Genomic DNA, 22642 nt, shown 5'->3' with positions numbered 1-22642 from the left:
ATAGTTCACGGTTATGAAGATGATAGATAGTGAAAGGTCCATAAAATGTTAAATGCTTGATTCAGGCTTCTATAATTCTATAATACTGCTCTAACCTTATGATCTATTCTCGCTAACCCCTGGTCCCAGGTCTATGCCTTCGTTGCCTCCAGATATCTCTGACTGAAAGTGTAGTCATTGTATCCCTTGTCGCTTTTAGGAACATAGAAAGTATCCCGCTGATAAGGCGTCAAAGCCACGCCATACTTAAGTCGGAATACCAAGTCAGGGTTCGAGATGAACCATCGCCCAAAAGCAACAACAACATCCCACTTCTTGTAACTCCCATCAACTGCATCATAAACATTGTCAGGGATATATCCACCTCCAACAATCACAGGAGACTGGTTATCCCACATCTCGAGAAAGTACTCCAGACTCTGCTTCTTGTCCCCAAAGGGATTAACCTTGTCTGAACCAAGATCTTTAGGTGTAGCATCAAGATAAGCTGGGTTACCTCTGGGCTCAACAAGTGAGACGTAAGCGAGTTTGTAGCCAGCTTTCTTAAGCTCGTTGAAGATGTAGCCGAATTGATCCCAAGGATTGGCGGTATAGGCGCTCTGGAATGTTGCAAAGGGACTTAGACGAAGGGCAGTTCGCTCGGCGCCGATTTCTTCGACGGTAGCTTTTATGACTTCTAGGAGGAAGCGAGCGCGGTTTTCGACGGAACCTCCCCACTTGTCGGTTCTGTTGTTGATACTTTCGCTGATGAATTGGTCGATAAGGTATCTGGAGCAGATCTTGTTAGCAACTGGATTTATTTCGCAAGGAATGACAGTTCTTACCCATGAGCACCGTGAATCTCAACACCATCACCACCAGCATCAACAACATTCCTAGCAGCCTGTTTAAACTCCCCAATCTTCTGCCAAATCTCCTCCTCCGTCAACGCCTCAGGCGCCACATTCTTGCCCTCCATCTGAAGACTACTGCTCGACGAGTACTTGTACCCTCTCTTCTTCAAATAATCCGGATCACCAGCCCTTCCAAGATCCCAAAGCTGCTGAAACATAAAACTTCCCCTGGCATGAACAGCATCGTAGATCTTTCTCCAGCCCTCGATTTGCTCTGGGGAGGTAATACCTGGTGCGTTGGGGACTGCTTCTCCTGTCCTGGAAATACCGGTTGCTTCGCTGATGATGAGCGTTCCGGGAGTTGAGGCGCGGTCGGCGTAGTATTTGATCATGAGGTCGAGGGGCAGATGGTCATCGTCGTTGCGGAAGCGGGTTAGAGGGGCGAGGGCGATGCGGTGGGAGAGGGTGGTGTTTCCCAGCTTCAGGGGCTGCCAGAGTCTTGATTCAGTTGACATGCTGGTTATTGATTGAGATAGAAAAGTAACAATTGTAGAGTGGTTAATGCTTTAGCTAGAATGATGCGCAGTGACTTATGATTGTATTGTGATGATGGGCTCTAAACTTCAGAGGAATATTGTCTTTAAATACATTTTCAATGGCAGTTGATGATATTTAATCGTCCTGTAGATTATCAAGCGAAACGTAGCACTCGGAGCAACAGTCAAGAGGATTAAAAATTCCCAATGCCCATACGAAACTCCACGGTATACGAAACTGCACGCCGTGGAGCCCATGGCAATCAAACCACTAATTCTGCAGTAAATCCCCTCATAATACAACGTAAAATACGGCTAGGAATGCTTGATAATCAGGGCTATTGCAACACATTTTTGGGGGAAGAAATCGGAGAATTACTTCAAGGCCCCGATGTCATCTTCCTTACGAGAGATGACCCTACGAGTGGACCAATCAATATCCAGAGTCGGCGTTACGTGATTTGAAATCCTTCAGGGTCTCTCATGGTGATTGGCTGCGACGGTCAAAGTTCAACCGAAGATCTGCTAAGCCCTACGAGCATTAATAATGCTTTGCAGCATTTGCAAAACAGGCCAGGAACAAGAATGGCGGTGCATAATCTTGCAATTAATAACTATATAATTCTGTATTCAATTTCCCCAAGTTCATCCTCCAACTTAGTTCCCCATACATCCTATCCTCCTCGGTCTACTGCATTCAAGCCCTGTCCTGATGGTAACACAAAACCCAACCAAACTCCACAGGGTTGGTACTAATCAGCGCCGGCTTCTCATGACTAAACTCAGCGCTGCCCAGCTGAACACCATATTTATCTTTATATCGCTGACAAACGACATCGCTGAGTTCAGGTGATTCAATATTGGGGATATTGACGTTGAGGCTCTCGAGCCGCAGCTCGGTAACTTGGTAGTCGAGAGTGGTGAGTTGCGCGAGAGGAATTCTGACAGGTTGGCGGCTGTGGTCGGCGGAGTTGACGATCATGATGACTGCGTTGGCTGTAGGCGCTTGACGGGCTGTTGGTTGGGATGTTGCTGTTGAGGCGAGCGCGATGGCGCTGGTGAGGAGGGTTGTGAAATGCATGGTGATGATCTGATGGAACTTCTGATGGTTGGTTGAGATGCGAATGCACTGATATCGATATCAACAAGTTCGATGCTCTAAGAGGGTACTTTTATACCTTTCTCAATTCTTTTGTTTATACACGTCAACCCGCTAATAATAGTATCGCGCCTCAATACCTCAAGCCCCGTCTCGGCCCCATGTCGTGTGATGCACATGTCAGCACTTGTAAAATTTACGAGCCTTCTTGGCCCTGTCCTACGGATGTCGATCACTTTCTTGTTTTTTTCTCCGCGACCACTCAGAGGCCAGTATCTGAGACAAGTCAGCTGTTGGATTTGTCTTGGACATAAATCATGTTATGGTTGGGTGGAGAGACAATCTCGAGATTAATGCTATCTCGTATTCATTTATAGATGATATAATATTTTGGGAGTTGTGATTTGCACATGTCATATAGAGCGCTGCGTATGGCCGGATGTGATGATGGAAATGAGAGAACTTCGGTAATGTCCTAGTTGGGCTATTTAGATTCGTATTGAGGCTTGGTTGTACAATATGTGTGTACTTGGCATGAGATTGATGATGCTTACAGTAGTAGGTTGCCTCTATGAGACCCTAGAATTCTTCTGCGAAAAGCACTATGAGCGCATCATGTGCCTTTCTTCAGCCTTCAATCATCTCTCACGCTGACGCCAAGTTCTGATCAGTGCTCACAGAAGTTGTAATCAATCGCCTCCCAGTGAAACCTCGCCTTCTCCGCAGTCCGCTCATCCATCAACTTCAGCCGATGCGCCCGCGCTTCCTCAACATCCATAAGGCCCCTAGGTACCTCACCGCTTCCAGTCCACCAATCCTTTTGCTGCGGCGGCACATTCGCCGTTGAAAGGATTCGTCGGTGCGGATCAACTAGCCAAAGGGCGATGAAGCGTCGATGTCCTGGCTTTGTTGGATCTTGTAGCTTGAAAGAGGACACGCGGTGTTGACTAGACGAATGTTAATAAAATATGATTATTTGGGGGAGAAGGACGTACAAGACATTGGGAAAAGCGAGGAGACGTCCCTCCGGCGTGCCAACGTCTCCGTAGCTCTGAACACAAGATCTAGCGAATCCACCTTGCGCTCCTAGATCTGTGCCATACACCCTTTCAAGATAGTTGTAGCCATCCTGGCCAGCCTTGATGTCATCATTAAGATACGAGCTCGTTTGCATACGGAAGGATAAACGACTTGGCGTGACGTTCTCGCTGTCGAAGTAGTACAGTGCAGTGGCGGCGATCTTCTCGTTCATCTGACCTTCGAGCTGCCAGACTGTCAGTATGCTAAGTTTCCCGTTCGTAGTACTGTGGGTTGACTTACATGCCAACTTCCAGCGGAGAACTCTGGCTTCTCTGGCGTGAGTTCAATGCTCACCATCTTGACAATGATTTGCAAACCATCCTTCTTGAACTTCTCCTGCAAGCTTTGCTTTGGTGTGTAGTCAACTTCTTCAAATGGCTTTGGATCAGGGAGGATCGCGTCGCGGTACTTGACCCATTTTACTTCAGCCATGGCCTCATCATCGACATTGGGCGTAAGAGGAGGGAGGCCTTCGTTCATTCTGCGTTGATACTCATCTTCATCGAACTCAACTGGGTCCTCCGCATCGTGGTAGCACTCTTCTTCGAGGTCTCGAAGTTCTTGATGCGTGAGCTCGACGTCTTTGTGAAGAAATTCCTTCACATCAAACTCTGGCGTCCATAAGTCGTCATCCTCATCACTACGATTCATTAGCCACATAAAACAACACCGCTACAAGAGAATCTCGGCTTACAATGCTTCATGGATCCATTCAAACCGTGACTTATCTCTCCCCGCAAAGGTCTCATCGCCGAAACGAGGGACCTCTCGCAAACAATGATTCCAAGCAGGAATAACCCTGTCAACCAACCTCTCAATAGTTCTGTAAATTTCAGGAAACTTTGTGGGGTGGAGATTATTCACGTAGCTCGTGAACTCAGTACTGCCGTCCTCGCGAAACCCAACGTTGGCGGGGAGCCACTGGTATTTATCGGACCAGTACTCCGGGAGAACCTTGCCCGAACCAATCCCAAATTTTGACCGGAACTCATTCTCTCGGACTAGAGGGGTCTGCCCTCTCACGGGCTCGCCTTTGCCCATAAATTCAAGTGCGTTCGATACGCCGACGACTTCATCTTGGATGAACGGTGAACGATCTGTTGATTATCAGTAACAAGCCTTTAGTTCCTGGTGCAGAGGAGATACCGTAGACGAAATTGTGCATGGAAGGATGGATGAGGTTTTGGACCATATCGTTGCTTCGCGGATGCCAGTCGACATTGCCTTCTTGATCCTTCCAAAGGGTATAGCACGCTCTGTTAAGATCCCGGTGGAGGTTCTCGTCGATGAACGAGTCTGACTTGATGATCGTGTTGCCAGGTCCATCAAAAGTTGGAATGAGACCTGACTGCGCAAGATACATTGCCTTTCCGCGTAGCTCTTCGATACACTGCCAAATATTAATCACCAACCACCAAAAAAATGCACTGCACCGTCAACTCACGTAGTCAAACGCCGCATCAGTGATGATCCTATCCCTAGGCTTACGAGGACCCTGCCCCAGCTTATCCTGCAGAATTTTTGCGTACAACCCATCCTCACCCTGCTGGCGCGCTTCATCTCTCCACTTTTGAACAATCGTCTCATCAAAGACCTTTTTGTGCCAATCTGGTTTATCCGTGAATACATCCATGAGAATCATCATCGCAACCTCTTTCACCGGCATGATGGTAGATTTGCTCCCCGGGTATTCGGGAAATCCAATGGGATAAAACAAATACTCATCTTTGAAGTTGAATTCCCTCTCAGGCATTTCTCGCAGGGCGAGATTTACGCCTGGATAAAGATGCGTTGGTGTCGCCATGGTCGACGAACTCCAGGGGAGGAATAACTGTGACTGGTTGACGACTAAGTACGCGTATAGCAGGCCGAGATGTAGTTTTAGAAGCAACAGTAGGAAGAACTTCATGGAGAAGAAGGCCCGAGATGGAAGGGCCTGAAATGCGGAAGCTTCATGGTATTTAAGCAAAACATAGGAGGGAACGTGGGCTTTTGTGGTTTGAGAAAATATGGGCGTGAATTCGTTTCGTGAACTTAGAAATCAGGCAGACGCGTGCAAATACAGGCTTTTTTTTTCCTATCTAGACATGGCCACAACTTCATCAAGCTAATGGTGGAGACGTAATACTTAGTTTCTTTGATAAGCTCTAATTCGATTTCGCATAACTTTAAGACGTTTGTTCACAAGTACGATTTTGACAGGGCTTCGCGTTGATTGGCTCAAAACCTCACGTAATCAATCACTCACATCAGCCTGAATCCGATTTCCGATTCCGACTCCGATTTTGCTCTGGCCTTACTCTCACCCAAACCATTCAATCTCAATTCTCGGACATCACAACAAAATTTCCCCGTTACCGATTCACACTCGCATACTCATCTAGTATGGAGCAACTAAGTCCGAGCAGTTCAAGCTCCCCAAACCGCAGCCAAGTCCAGAAGCGACGCCCCAGAAAACCCTTGAACTGCGATCCCTGCAGACACTCCAAGCTGAAATGCGACCGGGGACTGCCGTGTGCGACGTGCCTCAAACGAGGCTGGCAAGATTCTTGCGCCTATGGATCAAACTTTACGGGTCCGCAGAAGCGAAGGAGGACTAGGCTTGAGGTTGTTGACTCTGTGCCTCAGCAGCAAGTACAGGTTCAACCCGTGGAGGTAACAGAGATAGTGTCATCTCCGAGCTCGACGCCTGAGCCGATACAACAGCGATGGGATCACATTCTGCGTCGACCGTCTGTTGAGAGGAGTGTTATACCAGACTCACCGAACCCGACGGTTACTCTGTCCTTTGGGCCTTGTGTTCCAATCACCGAACTGCTTGCGCTTTTACCTCCAACTTCTGTGACTGAGTACTTGGTTTGCCGCTATTTCGGAACACTCTCATCACTGTTCCATATTCTCCACGGCCCGACATTCCAGACTCAGTACTTGGACTTCCTTGAAGCCCCAGAGAAGACGAGTCTGTCATGGCTGGCCGTTCTCTTCACTATCATCTCATTGACACTCAAGACCATTGAGCCAACAGACGCTGGGCTTGTTGTGTTATGGCAGGACACCACCATCCCTCGTGATTTATCGGTATTGTCGCAAAAATACCGAAATGCGGCCATGACGGCCCTATCACAAGATCAGTTCTTGGTTCGCCATGATCTCAGCACGCTCGAGGCTCTTCTCATCCTGGTTCATATGATATCTCATAATGAAGGACCAGAGTATGGCTGGGCGCTTCTCGGCAGTGCACTCAACATCGCCATTGCCCTGCGTTGCCATACGGATATCGAAGGACCTAATTGTATTGAACAAGAGCGACGTCGACGTTGCTGGGCAGGCATCCTGATCATCCATACCTACCAAGCCCTCTGCTTTAGAGACATCGACCTCACGTTCCTGTTGAACATGAAAGCAACAATGCCGGCATGGGTCAACGACAAAGACATTCAAGAACACAGTATAAAACAATCGCCCAAGGATTCGCCATGCGAGTTCACTGACACCTCACTCCTGAAGTTTCAGGTTCGACTATTCCAACTGTCTACACAAATCTGCTCTCATATCTCCGGTGATGACAAACTCAACACAACGATTTTACATCAGTATGACACAGCTGTAGCGAAAGAGCAATTGCAATGGGATGCTGCATATCTCGTAAACGGTCGCCGGAGTATTCTCAACACAGCAGGCTATGCTCATTGGTGCATGCTCCAAACCTACGCGCATCAACTCTACCTCCTTCTTCATCGGCCTTTTCACAGCTCCAAAGCGAGTCATTTCCGCGCTGAGTCAAGAGATAAGTGTATCAAGTCAGGTCTCGCATTACTTGATGTCCATCACCAATTTTACGAACTCCCGCGGCTGAAGTGTTATCGCTGGCTCGTCAAGGGCGCGATCAGTTGTAATGCACTTCATGGAGCTGTCGCGCTTACGTCATGCATGCTGGACATGCCTGATGACTCTGATCTCACAGAGCACATATTTGCTATCGACGCTGCTATAACCCGAATGGAAGCGCTTAAGATGAAAAGTCCAGCTTGTTCAAGTGTCTATCGCGTAATTCGTTGTCTTCGGTACGTCGTCCCAGACTGTCTATCATCAACGGAATCAAATGGAGACTAACCTAAGTAGATCTTATCTTTCGAAGCGAGATCCTGCGCCGACTTTCTTGCCAGAAGATGTCGAGCTTAGATTCGAGGACTGGGCTACCAATGTCGACTGGTTTCGACCCGATGGGATTGACTGGGTAAGTAATGAGCTTTCACTATAGCTTCTCGATGGTTCACTAACTGGAGTAGGAACTCTGGGACTCGGCTTACATCACCCCACAAACTGATGATGCTACGGCTATGATGACTTGATGAATTGGTAGTAATGAATTTTGGTATCGTAGGTAAAGCAGGCGCTGACCCATATCTGTGGTATAATCTAAAAACTAAATACATCTAATATAACTCCTCGCATCTGATGACTATCCCCATCATGCTTCACTATATGCCGGAGGTGGAACCTCATAATCCTCCACCACAAAGTCCCCCTTGCAGTATTTCGGCGGAACACTGATACCCTCTGCCAAAAGGCTCTTGACCTCCTTTGCTGCAATAACATGATCCCTCACAAAGACACCCCATCCGTTAACCGGTAACTCTGGTGAGATGAAGAGATGTATAGGCATCGAGATCTCCTCCTCTGTCGTGACGCCATTGTTGGTCAACGTAACCTCAAAATGTAGCGTATGCGTGATAGAAACTCCGCAGACTGAAAAGTCAGGTGAGCAATTCCTCACAGCGATCGGGAGGTGTAAGCATTGCTGCCACCGTTGCTGAGGTTCGTCGCTCAACTCCAACGGCCACTCCGTCACTATCCGTTGACCTTCATAGCCCGGATTTTCTGCATCAGATTTGTTCTCCACATCGTGCTTTTCCCGCAAGAAAAATCTGGCTTTTGTGATCTTAGCTGTCGGATTGAGCGGCGCAAGGTGAGCCTCGATAGGAATCAGTCCTCCCAGGGCAATCGCGCGATGTCGGATGGAAACGTTGTACTCCGCCTTCTCTGACCACTTCCCCTGCACCGTCGTCGGATCCATGAGTTCGTATGATGAGAAACCTGGTGTGCGAATAATTCGAAGCGGCGAAAACGTCTTGAAGCTGTCCGATGAACTTTCATCAACCGTCCAGGCTTCCAGGAGGTATGTGATACTGCATCGCGTACAACCCTTGAAAGATTCCTCCTGATCACCTCGAATGAACAACTCAAAAGGCCACTCAAAATTCTTCCCACTCTTAAAAGGCTCCCCAATTTTATCGACGACATTGAATGGCGCCCATTGATGAACAGTGCTTTCACGCCTTTGCCACTTTACAGCCTCTTCGGCATCAACCTTGTGATCTCTGTGAAGCGTTAACCGTTAGCTCCCGCCGTCAACATCAAATCTTCGGGGTTAACCTACCCAAGCCACATTCGACTAGTCAGTTTTAGCTGAACGCTGGTAATGTTTTGTCCTTCTGGGACGAAGAGAGATAGCTTTCCGCGAAGATATTGGCCTTTTGCATCTTCGCCGTTTCCACTGACAAAGACGTAATCGTAGTCCGGTCTGCAAGGTCAGCCAGGGGTCAGAGAGCTGGGGCTGGAAGATGTACCGTATTGTGAGACGAGGTCGGTGTTGACCTGTGATCCTGGCCATGATAGACCGCATCGACTTTTTGGTGGACATGCTGATGAATTCGAGATGGAGTTGCTGAGTTGTGGCGTGACAAGATGGGATGAATGATCAAGTGAATCCTGGGAATTATAGACGATTCTTGAAACGTTGCTAATAGCAAGTGAATCAGTGTCAACTTATCATCCGATCAATGTCAGCAATGCAACGGTGAAAAAGTATGGGACCGTGGCTTTTATTAAGCCCCAAAACATCTAATTCCGTCCCAGCCAAATCCGATTTCGAAGCCATTCACATGTCGATGCTTCCTCCAAATCGGACTTGCCATCCCCGATTAATCGGACTTTTCTATTCTTAGTCACCCATTCTCAGTGCCTTAGTACCTAAATAGGAAGTTTTCTGAGTGGCGACAAAATCGGACATGTCAGCCCCACTCGGACATACCAATTCCATCCTCCATTAGAAATTATCAGGAAAAGTCCGTTGTAATTGTGATTGTGACGAGTGGCTATGTACGTTATGTAAACTGTTTAGTTTATCTTGGCAACGTCTGATCAGGAGATGTAGATTTAATAAAACGTCACAAGGTTTCTTGGTAAAATGGGGTTTCTTTTATTTTCCTTATCTGGAGTTTAAAATCTGGAGACAACTTCCAAAGCTTTTTTACCACAGAATATAAATCAATATTTTATCTTGCTCCCAATGGCTTTTGACATTTCTTCGGCATATCTTCATCACGGTCCACGCAGCACCGCAACGATGCTTGACATAATATCCCACGTGCCCTCGCACTTGACCAAAGCGCTTTACATCCCAAAATATGACGACACAATCTCTCATTTCGCGATATATGACATCTCGAAGGAATATTCCGAAAAAGTGGGCGTTAATCCCATGGGCTCGGAGAGTTACAAGGTGGAGCTATGCCTTCTTCGAAAGCCTAGCGGATATCATGCCGGTGACAACGCTCGGTTCCTGGTAGACGTCGACGCTAGTGTCTCTATTCACGAGAGAGTTATGGGTCGAGACCCTTTGGATGCGGAGGTGTAAGTTTGATACGTGTGGGGAGGAGAAGCTTATACTGATGTTTGTAGATCATCGCCGATCGATGGAGAAAGGAGTGCTAAGTTGCAGATACACACGGGAGATTCTTCGTTCGAACTCACTGGGCACGAATGTTACCCTTTGCCAGAGAAAGAAACGAAGAAAAGGGTCATCCGGTACCCATACATGAGCATGTCCGGGAATCACGGGCCTTCGAAAGCGCTCCGTTGTGACTGGCAGGTTCATCCAGCTGAGAAGGGACCTCTGCGCTATGAACTGGTGGACCTAGATCGACAAGGCGAAGGTGATGGCTCGATACTAGCGATCTATCATCACCATGGCTTTGAGAGCGAGCTACCTACATCTTACAGCCACGGAGTTCTCCTTCTCCCGAATGACTCTACGCCATTGTTTGACATCACTGTTGTGTCAAGTCTTATGGCTCTTCTGGCCACGATTCGCAAGCAACCGGCGGCACGAAAACGATCACGCTTTCGGTCTTTGATGGCATCTTTATGAGGCTGCATGTAATTCGAGGGGGCAGGAAGGAATAATAATGATACCCATAGCGTTAAATCCTCAGATTGTAGTAACCAGATAATTATCCTGAAACGATTGTATCAGTTCAACAAACTCACTTTCCCAGCCGCGAGCCCACGAGATGTCTTATCCAAGAACGAACTCTCCATCTCACTCAACTTCTCTGCTAGTCCAATGCGTCTCCGTGACTGAACCTCCCAGTCTTCAAGAGTCTTCAGACTCCCATGGGGACCAAAACCATAATACTTCTCCGTGGCTTCAGGCCACGGTTCCTCCCCGGAAACAAACTTGATCCACGCCTCGCGCATCGCCTGACCAACGCGCTCAGCACTAGGTGAGAAACTCAGATCGAAGCCTCCGAACAAGAGAACAAGGTCGACGGCGTGATGAGCTCCACTTGAAGGCTGCCATGGATTTGCTTCGTCTATCAGACATCTGAAAACGGGCTTCCTTGCATCCTTGAAGGATTTCTCGAGGCACTGGATTGGTAGCAGGTACTTGTAGTCGTTGATAAAGTCCAATGCCCCATTTTTGCAGGATGAAGGTCGGTCGGGGTAGACATGATACAACTTCTTGAGCTCGTCGCCATATTGCTCGGAAGCATCAAAGGCTTTCGCTATGTCGCTGGGGTCTGTTGCCCATACTCCTGCTTGGTAAATGGCTCCCTTTTACACGTTAGTAGCCATCTCATCTGATGACCATCATTTACTAACCTCTTTCGTCACGTCGCTGAGAAGTAGTCTCTCTGCACTGCCTGTCTTGGTATGCCAAGCATTGAAGGGTTCCTCCCATTCGAGGAAAAATGACTGTACGCCAGATCTTCTGACCGCCTCAACAACCTGACTTGCAGATGCAGTTTCCAAATCGAGCGTTTGATCCAGGTCCTTCAAGTTCGTGGAAACCTTGTCCCGAAAACTTGCTACCAAATTCCAAGGCTGAGGTGACGACAGGAACAATGAGCCAGATGATAGAATGACTTGTCGCACGCGCGCATTTGCAACCAAGTGGGCGTGACAATAAATAGCCCCGGCACTCTCGCCCGCTAAAGTAAGCATATCCTGCACGTTTTGTTAGCCCATTACTCTTCTAGCTTTAGAATGTTTGAGTACCGGATCACCACCAAAGCCTGAAATATGATCTTGAACCCACTGTAAAGCCAGCTCTTGATCACGAAGAGCTAAGTTCGGAGGCCCCCCTCCATTGCCAAGAGCAAAGACATTGAGTCGATACTGAACGGATACAGCGATTATTGGCTTTCCCAAACGGATCGAATCAGCCACTATTTTGCTCATGTCTGATGGAACACGTTAGTTCGCACAATCACTTGAGCTAGGCTCATACCGCAGACTCCGGATGCAGCGCTTCCAAACGTCACGGCTTGTGAACCTCCTGTCCCATGTTTAGCTTCTGATAGTAACGGTTCGACGTAGAATTTACCATGTATCCAAACCAAGACCGGCAAGTTGGAATTTCCTACGTCAGGGCCCCTGTCAGGCAATACGACATCTAAATTGGTGCATTTGAACTCATCCTCCGGCTCATGTGGGAATGTATGATCTGGAGGAACGCGCAACAAATGTCCGACATCGACAGCAACTTGCGGACATCGAGGTCTGATTGTTTCAGTTATTTTGAGCTTTAAAATATTGGAAGTAGGAGGCCACACCCAAAGTTAGTGCAGTCAAGAAATCTAGGATACCTGTCCAGTTTTTCAGGCGCAGCGAATCGTCGAGGAACGCGGCCATACGGAATGCCTCGAAACTGAATCACGTCCGAGGTCCTGAGACCTGTGAGTGTGGCGTTTAATGACTCGTGAGAGATGGTTGCGGTCATAATGTCTCTCGGTAATTAGGATTTGAAGTAATATTGCGTTATGCCTTTGCTGAGTAGGTGTAGATGAGCTATGTCCGAGGTGGGCTCCCGAGAGAGGGGTCTCCAGGTGAGGTAATGTGGGGTCAGCATCACGACCCCATTTTGGAGCACTGCATCAAAGAGTTACTCAAGATGGCTTATTTAATAACACAAAGTATCTATAATAGCCTGAGTCGTGGAAATGACTATCTGTGACTAAGTCGATGCTTGCAGATCGCTACACAATATCTTTTGTTTTGGATTCTGATGAATATACATAGCGTGTCCAAAGACAGACTACAATGATGTTTTGAGCGCTATGTATGTCCGAAAAAGAAAACGCCAATAGCCTAGTTATTCTATCCGTATTCTATAGATATAACTCTATATATAGATCCTTCTAACGTGTATTCCTGTTCTCTTTTACGGCCCTGTTCCTGACCCATCTAATTCGGATACGATCTCAAAGGAAAGTAACCTTCCGGCATAGGATCAACATGCCAAAGCTTATCTAAACCTGCACCAAACGCATCTGTCCACTCCTTTCTCAGACTCTCCGGTAGATTCCAGCCCAGCTCATCATCCCGAAGCCTCATCCGAACCAATTGCCTCTTCTCGCCAACCCCGTCACCATTCTTGAAGCTATCACGTTTGTGCAGTATGAAGAGATTATTGATGAAGTGAATATCACCTGGTTTCGTCTCAATCTCCAACTGGACTTTTCTAGCTGCGCGTTCAATGTCTTCCAGCGCTTTAAGCTGTTTCATGGAAATTCGCGGTAGATGAGCCGGGCGCGGATGGATCGCATTACCAATTAGAGGGACTCGGCCGAAGTTGAGCATGATTCTGTTGCGGTGATAGAATAATAGCGGTCTGGGATATCCTTCCTGGCTATATGGCATTTATTAAAGATCTTTCTTATAATAGAGACTAGCTGCTGCTGTTCTTACTTTGCAAAAACCCACTTAGGCTGAGAAAGCTGGCGGATAGATGCGGGGTGGTGTCGATTCAGGATATTGTATACCGCATACCCTGAAGCGATGATGCATCTCCCACCTGAGGCTGCGGTACTCCGTGTCAGCCAGCTCACAATGTCTCCGGACTCCTCGTTATAAAACGTCTAAAAGCTCAGTTACCAGCCATAGTCTCAATTTCAAGAGTCACACTTACGATTTCCGATGTCGAGTGGCGATGATGCTGACTAGAAAGGTTAGAAGAGTTGTCGGCTACGATATGGACTGCAGTCAAACATGGTCAGCGCCCATGCGCAGTACTCCGTTGATGTATATTACCCAACATATTTCCCTTCTCATCCTGTCGACCTCGAAGGTTGGCGATGTACGATTGAACACCGAGGTACATCATCGTCAAGTCCTCAGCGGGGTAGTCCAAGGGATTTATTCCTCGGACCAAACCGAAACCCTTCCCCTCATGAACATCTAGCCGTATACGATCAAGGCTTTTCCCAACTGTCGGAAGTGGAAAGTTCTGCCGGCAGATCAAGTCCCCATCTAGGCCAAGGGCTATCACTAAATCAGACCCTACTTGCTGCAAGGTATATAGAGAACCAACCTTTGAAGTGACAGAGCGTTCTCGATTTCCTCAACTTCCTGGGAGCTAAGATTGTATACGTACTCTGACTCGTCGGAGAACTGGTTCCCATGCCACGCACCAGGGAGATCGATCAACTGAGGGAAGGATCTAGTTCCATAACACGATTCCATTGTGCTGGGTCTTAGAAATAGGTTGTTCCTAAGAATGAGGAGAAGACTTCATTGACGGGTAAAGATAACGGTAATATGGCAAATTAATTCTCTTGCCGCGAGACTGCCTGGAAAGGTAAAATGTGAAGACTTCATAAGGAGCAACCAGGTGCTATAAATCAGCTCTTCCATGTATTACTGAGATGTATATTCCAGTCACAATGCCTATTTTCTTGTTTCAATGTTTACACGACAGCCATAGATACGTGGTAAGGCGAGCAGTGAGGGAAGGGGAGAAGAGCGATGATTCATTCAGGGGCGCCTCACGATCATCATGCATTGAATCTAAAAGCAGTGGCGCCAATACAGAAAGTGCAATCCCTATCAAATCTCCTCATGTCCTCAAAGGACACCGTCAGGCAAAAGCACATTTTCGTGGCGACCTGCATCGCAAGGTACTTTGGCCGCTACCTTTCGTGGTACACAAGCCAACCCCGAAACCAAAAATGAAGGAACTAAGCGCTTCCATCTCTCGGCGTTACTCCGAGTGTGATTTCACTGGCTCGGGGCTACTGCTGCTCATCTCTCCGTTGCAGTATGCACATGGATGTTTTAATAGCACAGCGTGGACCAAAAGACGATAGATATCTTTAAGCGATGTGAGAAAAGAAGGGATGAGATGAGACAAGATAGGAAAAAGAAAGCATAGGCCACCAGTCTCACACCGGAGAAAGTCCGCGGCCTTTTTATTGCTGGGAAGACTTGTGCGTGGTTCGCTCATGGTTACATCATAGTCGTTCGAGGCCTGTGATAGGCCCTAAGATGTAGGCATGTAAACCGCTAAGGACACTATCATGATTGGCGTATGCATGTTTAGGACTTTGGGTCCTCACAGCCCGTTTCTCACTGCATAGTGAGGAAGTGTGACAGTCTGTCTCGGAGAAACAGTTAAAGATTACTGATCGAAACCAGACACAGGAATGACGTTTGCTTCATCGCTGTCACTGCGCCGCAGATGACTGATCTCAACAAGTCTCGAGTATAGTAGCGAGAGAATAGGGTAATGCCCAGGAGTCTCAGATACTCAATGTCTTTAGGTTCGCCGACGTCGCCGACGAGTATCAGTCTTGGCAGGATCGTAATCTCACGACCCCATAAATATAAGATAATCAGCCCCAACGTCTGGCCACTTTTTCCTTGGCCTTTTAGCTTATTTCCTCGCGTGTGAGTGCCGTGATGTCTTGGCGAACCAGTATGCAGCCAAGTCTTGATTTTTCCACTTCGCTGAACTTCTATGTCATAGTCTACGTCCTATAGGGTATGGTAGTTGACGCGGGCAAACACTTAAATTATATGCTTACTTTGAAAGTTCGACGCCAACGCAGTCGGGGCATCACTTGATGAGAACAGAGATGTAAGCGGGTTGGGTACCACCGCCGTGGATACGGATATGAACCTCGGACGAAAGCAGGGAGAGCCCTGTAGGGGTTAGCAACTTCTTTTCCAGGATACTCACCGTTATACGATCTTATCCCCCGATATCTATATCACACCAGGCCAATACCTTTACCTCGGATGCAACGTCGCATTCGTGTACAGGAGCCTATCTTGAAACTGAACTCACCATACTTCTAAACGCACTTGTTTAACACGAAACTAACCATTGAACCTAAGTGACCTTTAACTCAGTGAGGCTCTTTCTCTGGCCAAAGTCAAACCTGAAACATGAACCGGAAACATTCCCGATTTGCCAAGAACGGCATATCGCGCTACTCCGGATAATCGGCCTCTGCTGCTCCACCTGTCAACCCAGGGGCCAGGTCCCCACACGCAATTCGTCCCAATTGCAGAGAGGAGCCCGCGTACAGACGGTGATGTTTGGTGAATGGAGTTTCAAGTCACCCTTCTCATTTAACTCGTTCCGCGTTGACAGTCTCGGCGCTATTCGTAATTGGAGGATAATTATGTTCCATAGAATACGCAGAATAGGGCGGTTTCTGGAAACATAGAAACTCGGATATAACGGGTAACCGCTTGGCTGGGCATTCAAGATTCGGGGAATATATAAGCATATAGGTAGCACGGAAGACGAAGTGATGTAGCACACAAGATCATCACATTCCTTTTGCCGGTCAAAGGTTACTCTTTCACTAAGTACATTCGTTTATTTTCGTCACTCATTACATACTTCTCTCTACAATTCAAAATGACCAAGCTCGGCTTCGCTCTCCTCGCTGCCCTGGCCGGCAGCGCCATCGCTGTTCCCGCCCCAGCAGTGACCCAAGCCCCCGATGTCCACGCCTACGCCAAGCGCGCCACATCTTGCACCTTCTCCGGCTCCGACGGTGCCTCCAAGGCCAGCAAGTCGCAAGCCGCCTGCGCCACCATTGTCCTCAACAACGTCGCTGTCCCCAGTGGCGAGACTCTGGATCTCAGCAAGCTCAAGGACAACACCAAGGTTATCTTCAAGGGAACTACTACCTGGGGCTACAAGGAGTGGAAGGGACCTCTTATGAAGATCTCTGGAAACAAGATCACCGTTGAGGGCTCTGGTGCTGTGCTTAACGCTGGTGGTGAGCGATGGTGGGATGGAAACGGAGGAAACAGTGGCAAGGATAAGCCCAAGTTCTTTGCGGCTCATAAGCTCACTGACTCCAAGATTAACAATCTTTATGTCAAGAACACCCCCGTTCAGGCTGTCAGCATCAACGGTGTTAACGGTCTCACTATCAACCAATTCACTCTTGATAACAAGGATGGTGACACCAAGGGCGGTCACAACACTGATGCTTTTGACATCGGTTCTTCCACTGGTGTTACCATCACCGGCGCCAAGGTCTATAACCAGGACGACTGTGTTGCCGTCAACTCCGGAAAGGTCAGTCACTCCTTAACCTCTCTAAGAATATCTCACTGACTTCAACAGAACATCATCTTCCAGAACGGTTACTGCCACGGCGGACACGGTCTCTCCATCGGCAGTGTCGGCGGCCGCGACGACAACATCGTCGACAACGTGCAGTTCCTCAACTCCGAGGTCACCAACTCCGCCAACGGCATCCGCGTCAAGACCATGAAGAACACCACCGGCAAGGTCAACAAGGTCACCTACTCCGACATCACCCTCTCCAAGATCACCAAGTACGGCATCCTCATTGAGCAGAACTACGACGGCGGTGATCTCCACGGCGAGCCCACCAGCGGTCTCCCCATCACTGGCCTCACCCTTAAGAACATCAAGGGCAAGAACGGTGTTTCTTCCAGCGGCAAGAATGCTGCTATCGTCTGCGGAAGCTCTGGTTGCAAGGGCTGGACTTGGCAGAATGTCCAGGTCACTGGTGGTAAGAAGTATGATAGCTGCAAGAACGTTCCCAGCGTCGCCTCTTGCTAAATCATGACTTCTTGACTCATGGTTGGATTGTGTTTCCTCGGCTCATTCTGTATGTGAGTCTGGTCTTGGAAGCATCTGGAAACCTCATTAATTCTCAACCGACGTCGGCAATTTGTAGCCCGATGGCGTTGACACTTGATCTTTGTGTGTACATATAATAGCATTAAACCTTTAAACAATCTATTCGTCAACTCTGATAGATAGCAATTTTCTCTAAACGCCTCGTGAAACCGAAGGAAAAGAGAAAGAGTGTAACAGGCAAAGGAAAACTCCAAACCACATATTTTGACTTCAACCAATGTTCCAGTAGTAGGGGTAAAAGCTAACCGTTTGTCTGATTTGTCTGAACCGAGTTGATCGCTCCTTGAATCACTGCAAAATTTGTCGTGTCGATGGGAATGCTTGAGCCTTCCTGACAATAAGCTTGCCATAACAACTGCGCTTTATAGCACCACTAGAAATGCTCCAAGAATTCCTCACGGTTATAAACTCTCTCAATTCCGTATTGTCTTCTTGGCCGCTTTGGGGGTTCGCAAATGCACCCCTTGCACGCGATTCCAGACTCTGTCTCATCGTTTTCCGGATCCATGTATGGCACTGCGCTTGTCACCAAGTAATTGAACTGGGCCAAGCTCTTCCATGATCGTGGCCTTCCTTCGTCAAGCCGTTTGACGCTGCCATATTCCACGACATCATGCCTCTAGCCTTTCAAGCCAACTGTCAGGAGCCACACCGAAGGAGGGAGCGCAAAACCTGGAGGTAACCACTCTGCCAAAGTGCTCAATCGTACAAATTTAGAGACTCCGAGTTCCCGGTCTAGGCCATTATCATATCGTACGCCTCTCTCGACGCAATTCTGGCAAAGTCGCAACCATTCAGGGATGCTGATGAGCATAGCGAACTCGCTACAGCAGTCACACCACATCGTGGTGAGTTTTTCCCAAAACTCAATGAGCAGCACACGTTGCGCATATCTTGTGCCGAGTATCGCATGGTACAGAGGAAGGGCGCTGATAATGCTCTTGTATATCAGGGATCTACTTATGATTTTTCGTAGCCGAAAGCTCGTCTGTCGAAGATTGAAGAGGATTTGCACGTCGCACCACGGAAGAATACGCCGAACGGGCAGGGGATGACGACCGAAGACACTGCTGGGGCGGGGACGATTGTTGGAATTGGCGAACGATTCCAGCGAGTGGAGGACGGCAGTGGGATATTTGATTGGGCGGTGTATCGCGCCAGGAAGATACTTCGCATTGAATCGTGAGTAGCCGATGGCTTGGATGATGCGAGGGGTGTCCTGAGTATTGAATTCGAAGGTATTGATAGATGGCGATGAGGAATTCGCGGCGTAGTTCATTTTGCTAGAGATGAACAGTGAAGATGAGATTGATGATGATGACAAGGAAAAGAAGAATCCAGAAGGAGAAAAACAAGAAAGTCGTGTAATGATGCAGGAAGGAAGAGAGGTACTTACAAAGCAAGAGAGATCGCGGTGACACTGCCCGTTTGTCTATCCAAGATTGAGTCTAGGCAGTGTATGATAAGCATACTAAAGTTTAATAATGTGTGGTATATTTAGGGAAACTCTACCATAAATTAGGGGAAATCACTATAGGTCTTAATAAAGTGAAGAAAATATTCATAAATTCAACTTCTAGGCTAAGAGTACAGTCTAGCCTTAGAGGCTCTTACTGGAGTTGTTCTTGTCAGCTAGAGGGCACCGCTTCTCTACCTAGTCTGCAGCCTTGGCTCAAGAAAACACAACCTCTATTGATTCAATCCCCTCTATAAAGCACCGGGCAGAATCTCCGTAATATTACTCTTCGCCAACTCCTTCGTCGCATCCAAAACCTCCACCATACGACCCTTCGCCTGCACATTCTTCTCACTCTCCATATCAGCCATCCCCATATGCTCCAACGTCACACAGATCAACGACTCCATAAGCCGCTGCGCAAGTTCGCCCGCATAACCTTGTTCGTAAAATGCAGGGGTTTCGTTGACTTCCAATAACCACGCCGTTCCTTTGGAATCGATCAAGAAGTCAATAGCGAACAGCTCGAAGCATTTATCCAATGGTGTGAACTTATCAGCCATTGTGTGAGCGGCTGCACGAAGTAACTCCCCTGAGATTTGACAAGCTTGATTGAAGACGTTTTGCTTCCAATCACCGGGAAGTAAATCATCGTCGATCTTCCAAAAGTCCCGCATTGATTCTTTGCTGGTGAACTCCTCTTCATCTTGCAGCGCAGTGTTGGTCAACGATGATTTGAGACTGGGGTTCTTCCACGGAGGTTCATAGTCGTCAAGGGCTAGCAAAGCCAGCATTTCGTTGAAGACGTGGACTTTTAGACGTCCGACGGAGAGGACGTAGGCTCTGACGTGCCATTTTCGACCATCGATGGGTGGAATGTTGACGATATATTGCTGTGCGACGAATTCTCGCAGAAGTGCTGATGGAATGCGCTCATTTTCGTCGATGACCAAATCTTGTATCTTGTTTGTGCCGCTAACGGAGAGTTTCCCAGTTGCTGTGATCAGGGCGTCCAGTGAGTCAAGTCCAGGCGCCGACAGACTTGGCTTGAAACCCTCAGCGCTGTCGTCACTCTCGAACTTTGTATCCGGCGTTTCAGCGTCTTCCTCGCTCTCTTCATCCTCCTCGGAGATATCAGCAGCGAGCTCTAGGTTGCCCGCCAGTTCGTCAATGGTGCTGAATATCCGGATACCATGGCCGCAGTCAATCATGGCAGGTTTAAGAATCCACCAATCTCGTTCCGACGAGTCCTTTGCTTCGTTATCTTCAAGCGAGTACAGAAGAGTTAAATCATCGGCTGCAGCTAGCGCATCTTCGACATACTCGCTATAGTCGAGTGATAGCTTCACTGTAGCAGGGCTGTGACCTTTGAGGACGCTTTCAGGTCTTTTCGTGATCCAGTAATCCACGACGCTTGCCATGTGATCTTTTCGGGCCAACGCATCGCTGTTGGGATATGCGTTGAGGAGTCCATTTTTAGCTCTGTTTAGCACTGCGAAGTGATGGTTCAGCTCCCATCCATTGAGAAGCTGATACACAGTATCCGCATTCTCTGGAATATCGGTAAAATTCTTATGACAGATAGCATCCGGTACATGTCGTTTGATGCATTCTTGTACATGGCCATCCAACCAAGGATTGGCGCTGTGAACGTAAACGTGCATTTTTAATCTGGGTTTGGGTGATCTCTCAGCGAGTGATGTAGCCTTCTTCTGGAGGGAGAGCAGCTTGACGAGGGATTGGTAGGCGAGTTAGTCTCGATTCCATAAGGTCGATAACACTTATTCTAGAAACAATCATCAAGTACGTACTTGATTGATGAGACGGGAGGGCTCGGTTCCCAAAACAAGACCAGAGCCAAGAGGTGCCTTTTAAACACCATAGTCAGGGTTCCAACAAAGAAAATATTTTAATAATAATTGCCAAGAACCTGTTGGATGCTATTTACTAAGATGATCCACTCATTCAAACATTTCGTTGATGTTCTATTGGGCGTTGCGTTGTTAAACGTAAGCAACATCATGAAGTTCATGATATTCTTCAAAATGCATGATCGGCGTCGCGCTCACCGTTTCTTGTCAGGGGTCATGCCAGGGCCCAAATCGAGATCACTGATCGCTTTGCCATGATTTCTCTGGCTCATTTGGCTAATAGTTAAATGTAAAACTTTTTTTATTGTGCGCTCATGAGTCGCTTGTCATGTTCTTGGTGACGTGATTTGAAAGGTCGATTCTTGGCACTCAAGTGCAGGTGTTTTTATTCTTTAGGCCTCAGCGACTTCATTCCCCTTAGATCTTAGTCTATCAAAAGCTCGATTTGTCAGTTTATGAAGTGATCTAATTGATTGGCAAAATAGTCTAGTGACACCGTGATTCCGTAGGACATCGAACTCGTCTTGACAGCCTGCAACTTCTTAACCTAACCCGACCCAGAGAAAAATATTCTATTCCAACCCAGTCGCATAATTTTCGATACTTTTCGGCACTTCATTTTCTCTCATCAAAACATCTTCAAATGGGCTTCTCTTTCCCTGTCGATTGGAAATTGGCGTCGCATCGATGCCCGAAAGGTTGGCTTGCAATCATATCTTGTGCCCGATAATCTGAACAGAGCCTCGTGGTAGCTATCAAGGTCTCTGGTATCCTCGGAATCGGAGCTTTCAGACCCGTCGTCTTCTTCCGGGTCCAGGTTCAGAAATTGCTTCTCAACTCGAGTAGACGTCGCAGAAGCATTAGCCACAAGGTAGGGCTGTCTAGACTTCAATATTCGGCTCACTTCGTCATCTCTCCTCCTTTCTTCAAAGGGCGAATCTTTTCGACTGGGAAGTTTGGAAAGCCAATTTTGAACTTTCCCTTGCGTCTTCTGGTGGCTGGGATTGAATGCTTGGCGAGTATTGCTGAAGTTACTCTTGAAGTAGCTTGCAGAGTTCCCTTGCGGTTTCGTCATGACGTATGAAGTTGAAAACATGCGCAGTGTCGGCGCTACATCACTGTACGGCGAGTCGATGAGGCCAGGAGTTGTAGGCGTCCGCGATGAACCTAGTGAGAAGCTCCGTTTGTGGTAAGGCCGAGAAGCATCGTCGGCGCATTCGTGGAGTGTGAACAACTGCCTGTTGTATTCAGGGTCGGTGGTAGTGACTATGTGAGGTAGCGGTCGCTTGTTACGCAAGGACGATGTGCGACGAGGAAACTCTAGAGGAGCTGGCATATCCTCGCTAGAAGGGGAGTAAAAGTTCTGGTTTCTCATTATGATGGTTCAAGAATGACGATGTTTGTCATGGAACATCTATGGATTCTTCCAAGACTTTAAGTATCTGAATGGTGTTTCGGAATGCCCGTTGTGAATTATATTAAAAAGCTTATTACAGTGTCTTGACCG

The 22642-nt window shown here is 47.7% G+C and overlaps 11 protein-coding genes across 11 annotated transcripts; 3 read left to right on the top strand and 8 right to left on the bottom strand.

Moving 5' to 3' along the window:
• Positions 1-131: 131 nt before the first annotated feature.
• FOBCDRAFT_264591 (uncharacterized protein) lies at positions 132-1423 on the bottom strand (the record flags this gene model as incomplete). Its single annotated transcript, XM_031191032.3, has 2 exons — positions 825-1423; positions 132-768 (listed from the first exon to the last, which is right to left on the bottom strand). The coding sequence occupies exons 1-2, from the start codon at positions 1346-1348 to the stop codon at positions 132-134; spliced, it is 1161 nt and encodes a 386-aa protein (XP_031032263.2). The 5' UTR covers positions 1349-1423.
• Positions 1424-1955: 532 nt separating this feature from the next.
• Positions 1956-2609, bottom strand: FOBCDRAFT_232203 (uncharacterized protein). Its single transcript, XM_031191031.3, has one exon. It carries the CDS (start codon positions 2448-2450, stop codon positions 2067-2069), a length of 384 nt encoding a protein of 127 aa, XP_031032262.2. The 5' UTR covers positions 2451-2609; the 3' UTR covers positions 1956-2066.
• Positions 2610-2916: 307 nt separating this feature from the next.
• FOBCDRAFT_190561 (uncharacterized protein) lies at positions 2917-5457 on the bottom strand (the record flags this gene model as incomplete). The annotated part of the gene is made up of 6 exons (XM_031191030.3): positions 2917-3415; positions 3464-3732; positions 3789-4188; positions 4243-4645; positions 4695-4938; positions 4993-5457. 6 exons carry the CDS (start codon positions 5455-5457, stop codon positions 3136-3138), a joined length of 2061 nt encoding a protein of 686 aa, XP_031032261.2. The 3' UTR covers positions 2917-3135.
• Positions 5458-5933: 476 nt separating this feature from the next.
• On the top strand, positions 5934-7900 carry FOBCDRAFT_285135 (uncharacterized protein; the record flags this gene model as incomplete). Its single annotated transcript, XM_059611668.1, has 3 exons — positions 5934-7612; positions 7668-7785; positions 7838-7900. The coding sequence occupies 3 exons, from the start codon at positions 5934-5936 to the stop codon at positions 7898-7900; spliced, it is 1860 nt and encodes a 619-aa protein (XP_059465964.1).
• Positions 7901-7996: 96 nt separating this feature from the next.
• On the bottom strand, positions 7997-9472 carry FOBCDRAFT_232199 (uncharacterized protein). The gene is made up of 3 exons (XM_031191028.3): positions 9179-9472; positions 8989-9132; positions 7997-8929 (listed from the first exon to the last, which is right to left on the bottom strand). The coding sequence occupies exons 1-3, from the start codon at positions 9250-9252 to the stop codon at positions 8020-8022; spliced, it is 1128 nt and encodes a 375-aa protein (XP_031032259.2). The 5' UTR covers positions 9253-9472; the 3' UTR covers positions 7997-8019.
• A 428-nt stretch (positions 9473-9900) lies between these two features.
• On the top strand, positions 9901-10761 carry FOBCDRAFT_264586 (uncharacterized protein; the record flags this gene model as incomplete). The annotated part of the gene is made up of 2 exons (XM_031191027.2): positions 9901-10244; positions 10293-10761. 2 exons carry the CDS (start codon positions 9901-9903, stop codon positions 10759-10761), a joined length of 813 nt encoding a protein of 270 aa, XP_031032258.2.
• Positions 10762-10820: 59 nt separating this feature from the next.
• On the bottom strand, positions 10821-12654 carry FOBCDRAFT_323417 (Alpha/Beta hydrolase protein). Its single transcript, XM_059612096.1, has 6 exons — positions 12449-12654; positions 12220-12395; positions 12124-12171; positions 11892-12076; positions 11496-11840; positions 10821-11447 (listed from the first exon to the last, which is right to left on the bottom strand). Exons 1-6 carry the CDS (start codon positions 12613-12615, stop codon positions 10863-10865), a joined length of 1506 nt encoding a protein of 501 aa, XP_059465963.1. The 5' UTR covers positions 12616-12654; the 3' UTR covers positions 10821-10862.
• Positions 12655-13079: 425 nt separating this feature from the next.
• Positions 13080-14357, bottom strand: FOBCDRAFT_244113 (uncharacterized protein; the record flags this gene model as incomplete). Its single annotated transcript, XM_059610586.1, has 6 exons — positions 13080-13479; positions 13584-13753; positions 13804-13871; positions 13926-14156; positions 14202-14205; positions 14241-14357. 6 exons carry the CDS (start codon positions 14355-14357, stop codon positions 13080-13082), a joined length of 990 nt encoding a protein of 329 aa, XP_059465962.1.
• Positions 14358-16430: 2073 nt separating this feature from the next.
• On the top strand, positions 16431-17727 carry FOBCDRAFT_323416 (glycoside hydrolase; the record flags this gene model as incomplete). The annotated part of the gene is made up of 2 exons (XM_031191022.3): positions 16431-17214; positions 17263-17727. Exons 1-2 carry the CDS (start codon positions 16543-16545, stop codon positions 17725-17727), a joined length of 1137 nt encoding a protein of 378 aa, XP_031032253.2. The 5' UTR covers positions 16431-16542.
• Positions 17728-18427: 700 nt separating this feature from the next.
• Positions 18428-20928, bottom strand: FOBCDRAFT_244111 (tubulin-tyrosine ligase family-domain-containing protein; the record flags this gene model as incomplete). The annotated part of the gene is made up of 3 exons (XM_031191021.3): positions 18428-19091; positions 19205-19256; positions 19551-20928. The coding sequence occupies 3 exons, from the start codon at positions 20926-20928 to the stop codon at positions 18428-18430; spliced, it is 2094 nt and encodes a 697-aa protein (XP_031032252.3).
• Positions 20929-21747: 819 nt separating this feature from the next.
• On the bottom strand, positions 21748-22510 carry FOBCDRAFT_323415 (uncharacterized protein; the record flags this gene model as incomplete). The annotated part of the gene is made up of 1 exon (XM_031191019.3): positions 21748-22510. The coding sequence occupies one exon, from the start codon at positions 22508-22510 to the stop codon at positions 21764-21766; it is 747 nt and encodes a 248-aa protein (XP_031032250.2). The 3' UTR covers positions 21748-21763.
• Positions 22511-22642: the final 132 nt, after the last annotated feature.

Source organism: Fusarium oxysporum, chromosome X, assembly GCF_013085055.1.
Source record: "Fusarium oxysporum Fo47 chromosome X, complete sequence".
In the NCBI taxonomy this organism is placed as follows: Eukaryota; Fungi; Ascomycota; class Sordariomycetes; order Hypocreales; family Nectriaceae; genus Fusarium; species Fusarium oxysporum.
Note: the sequence above shows the minus strand (reverse complement) of the source record. Positions and strands in the feature narration are given on the sequence as shown.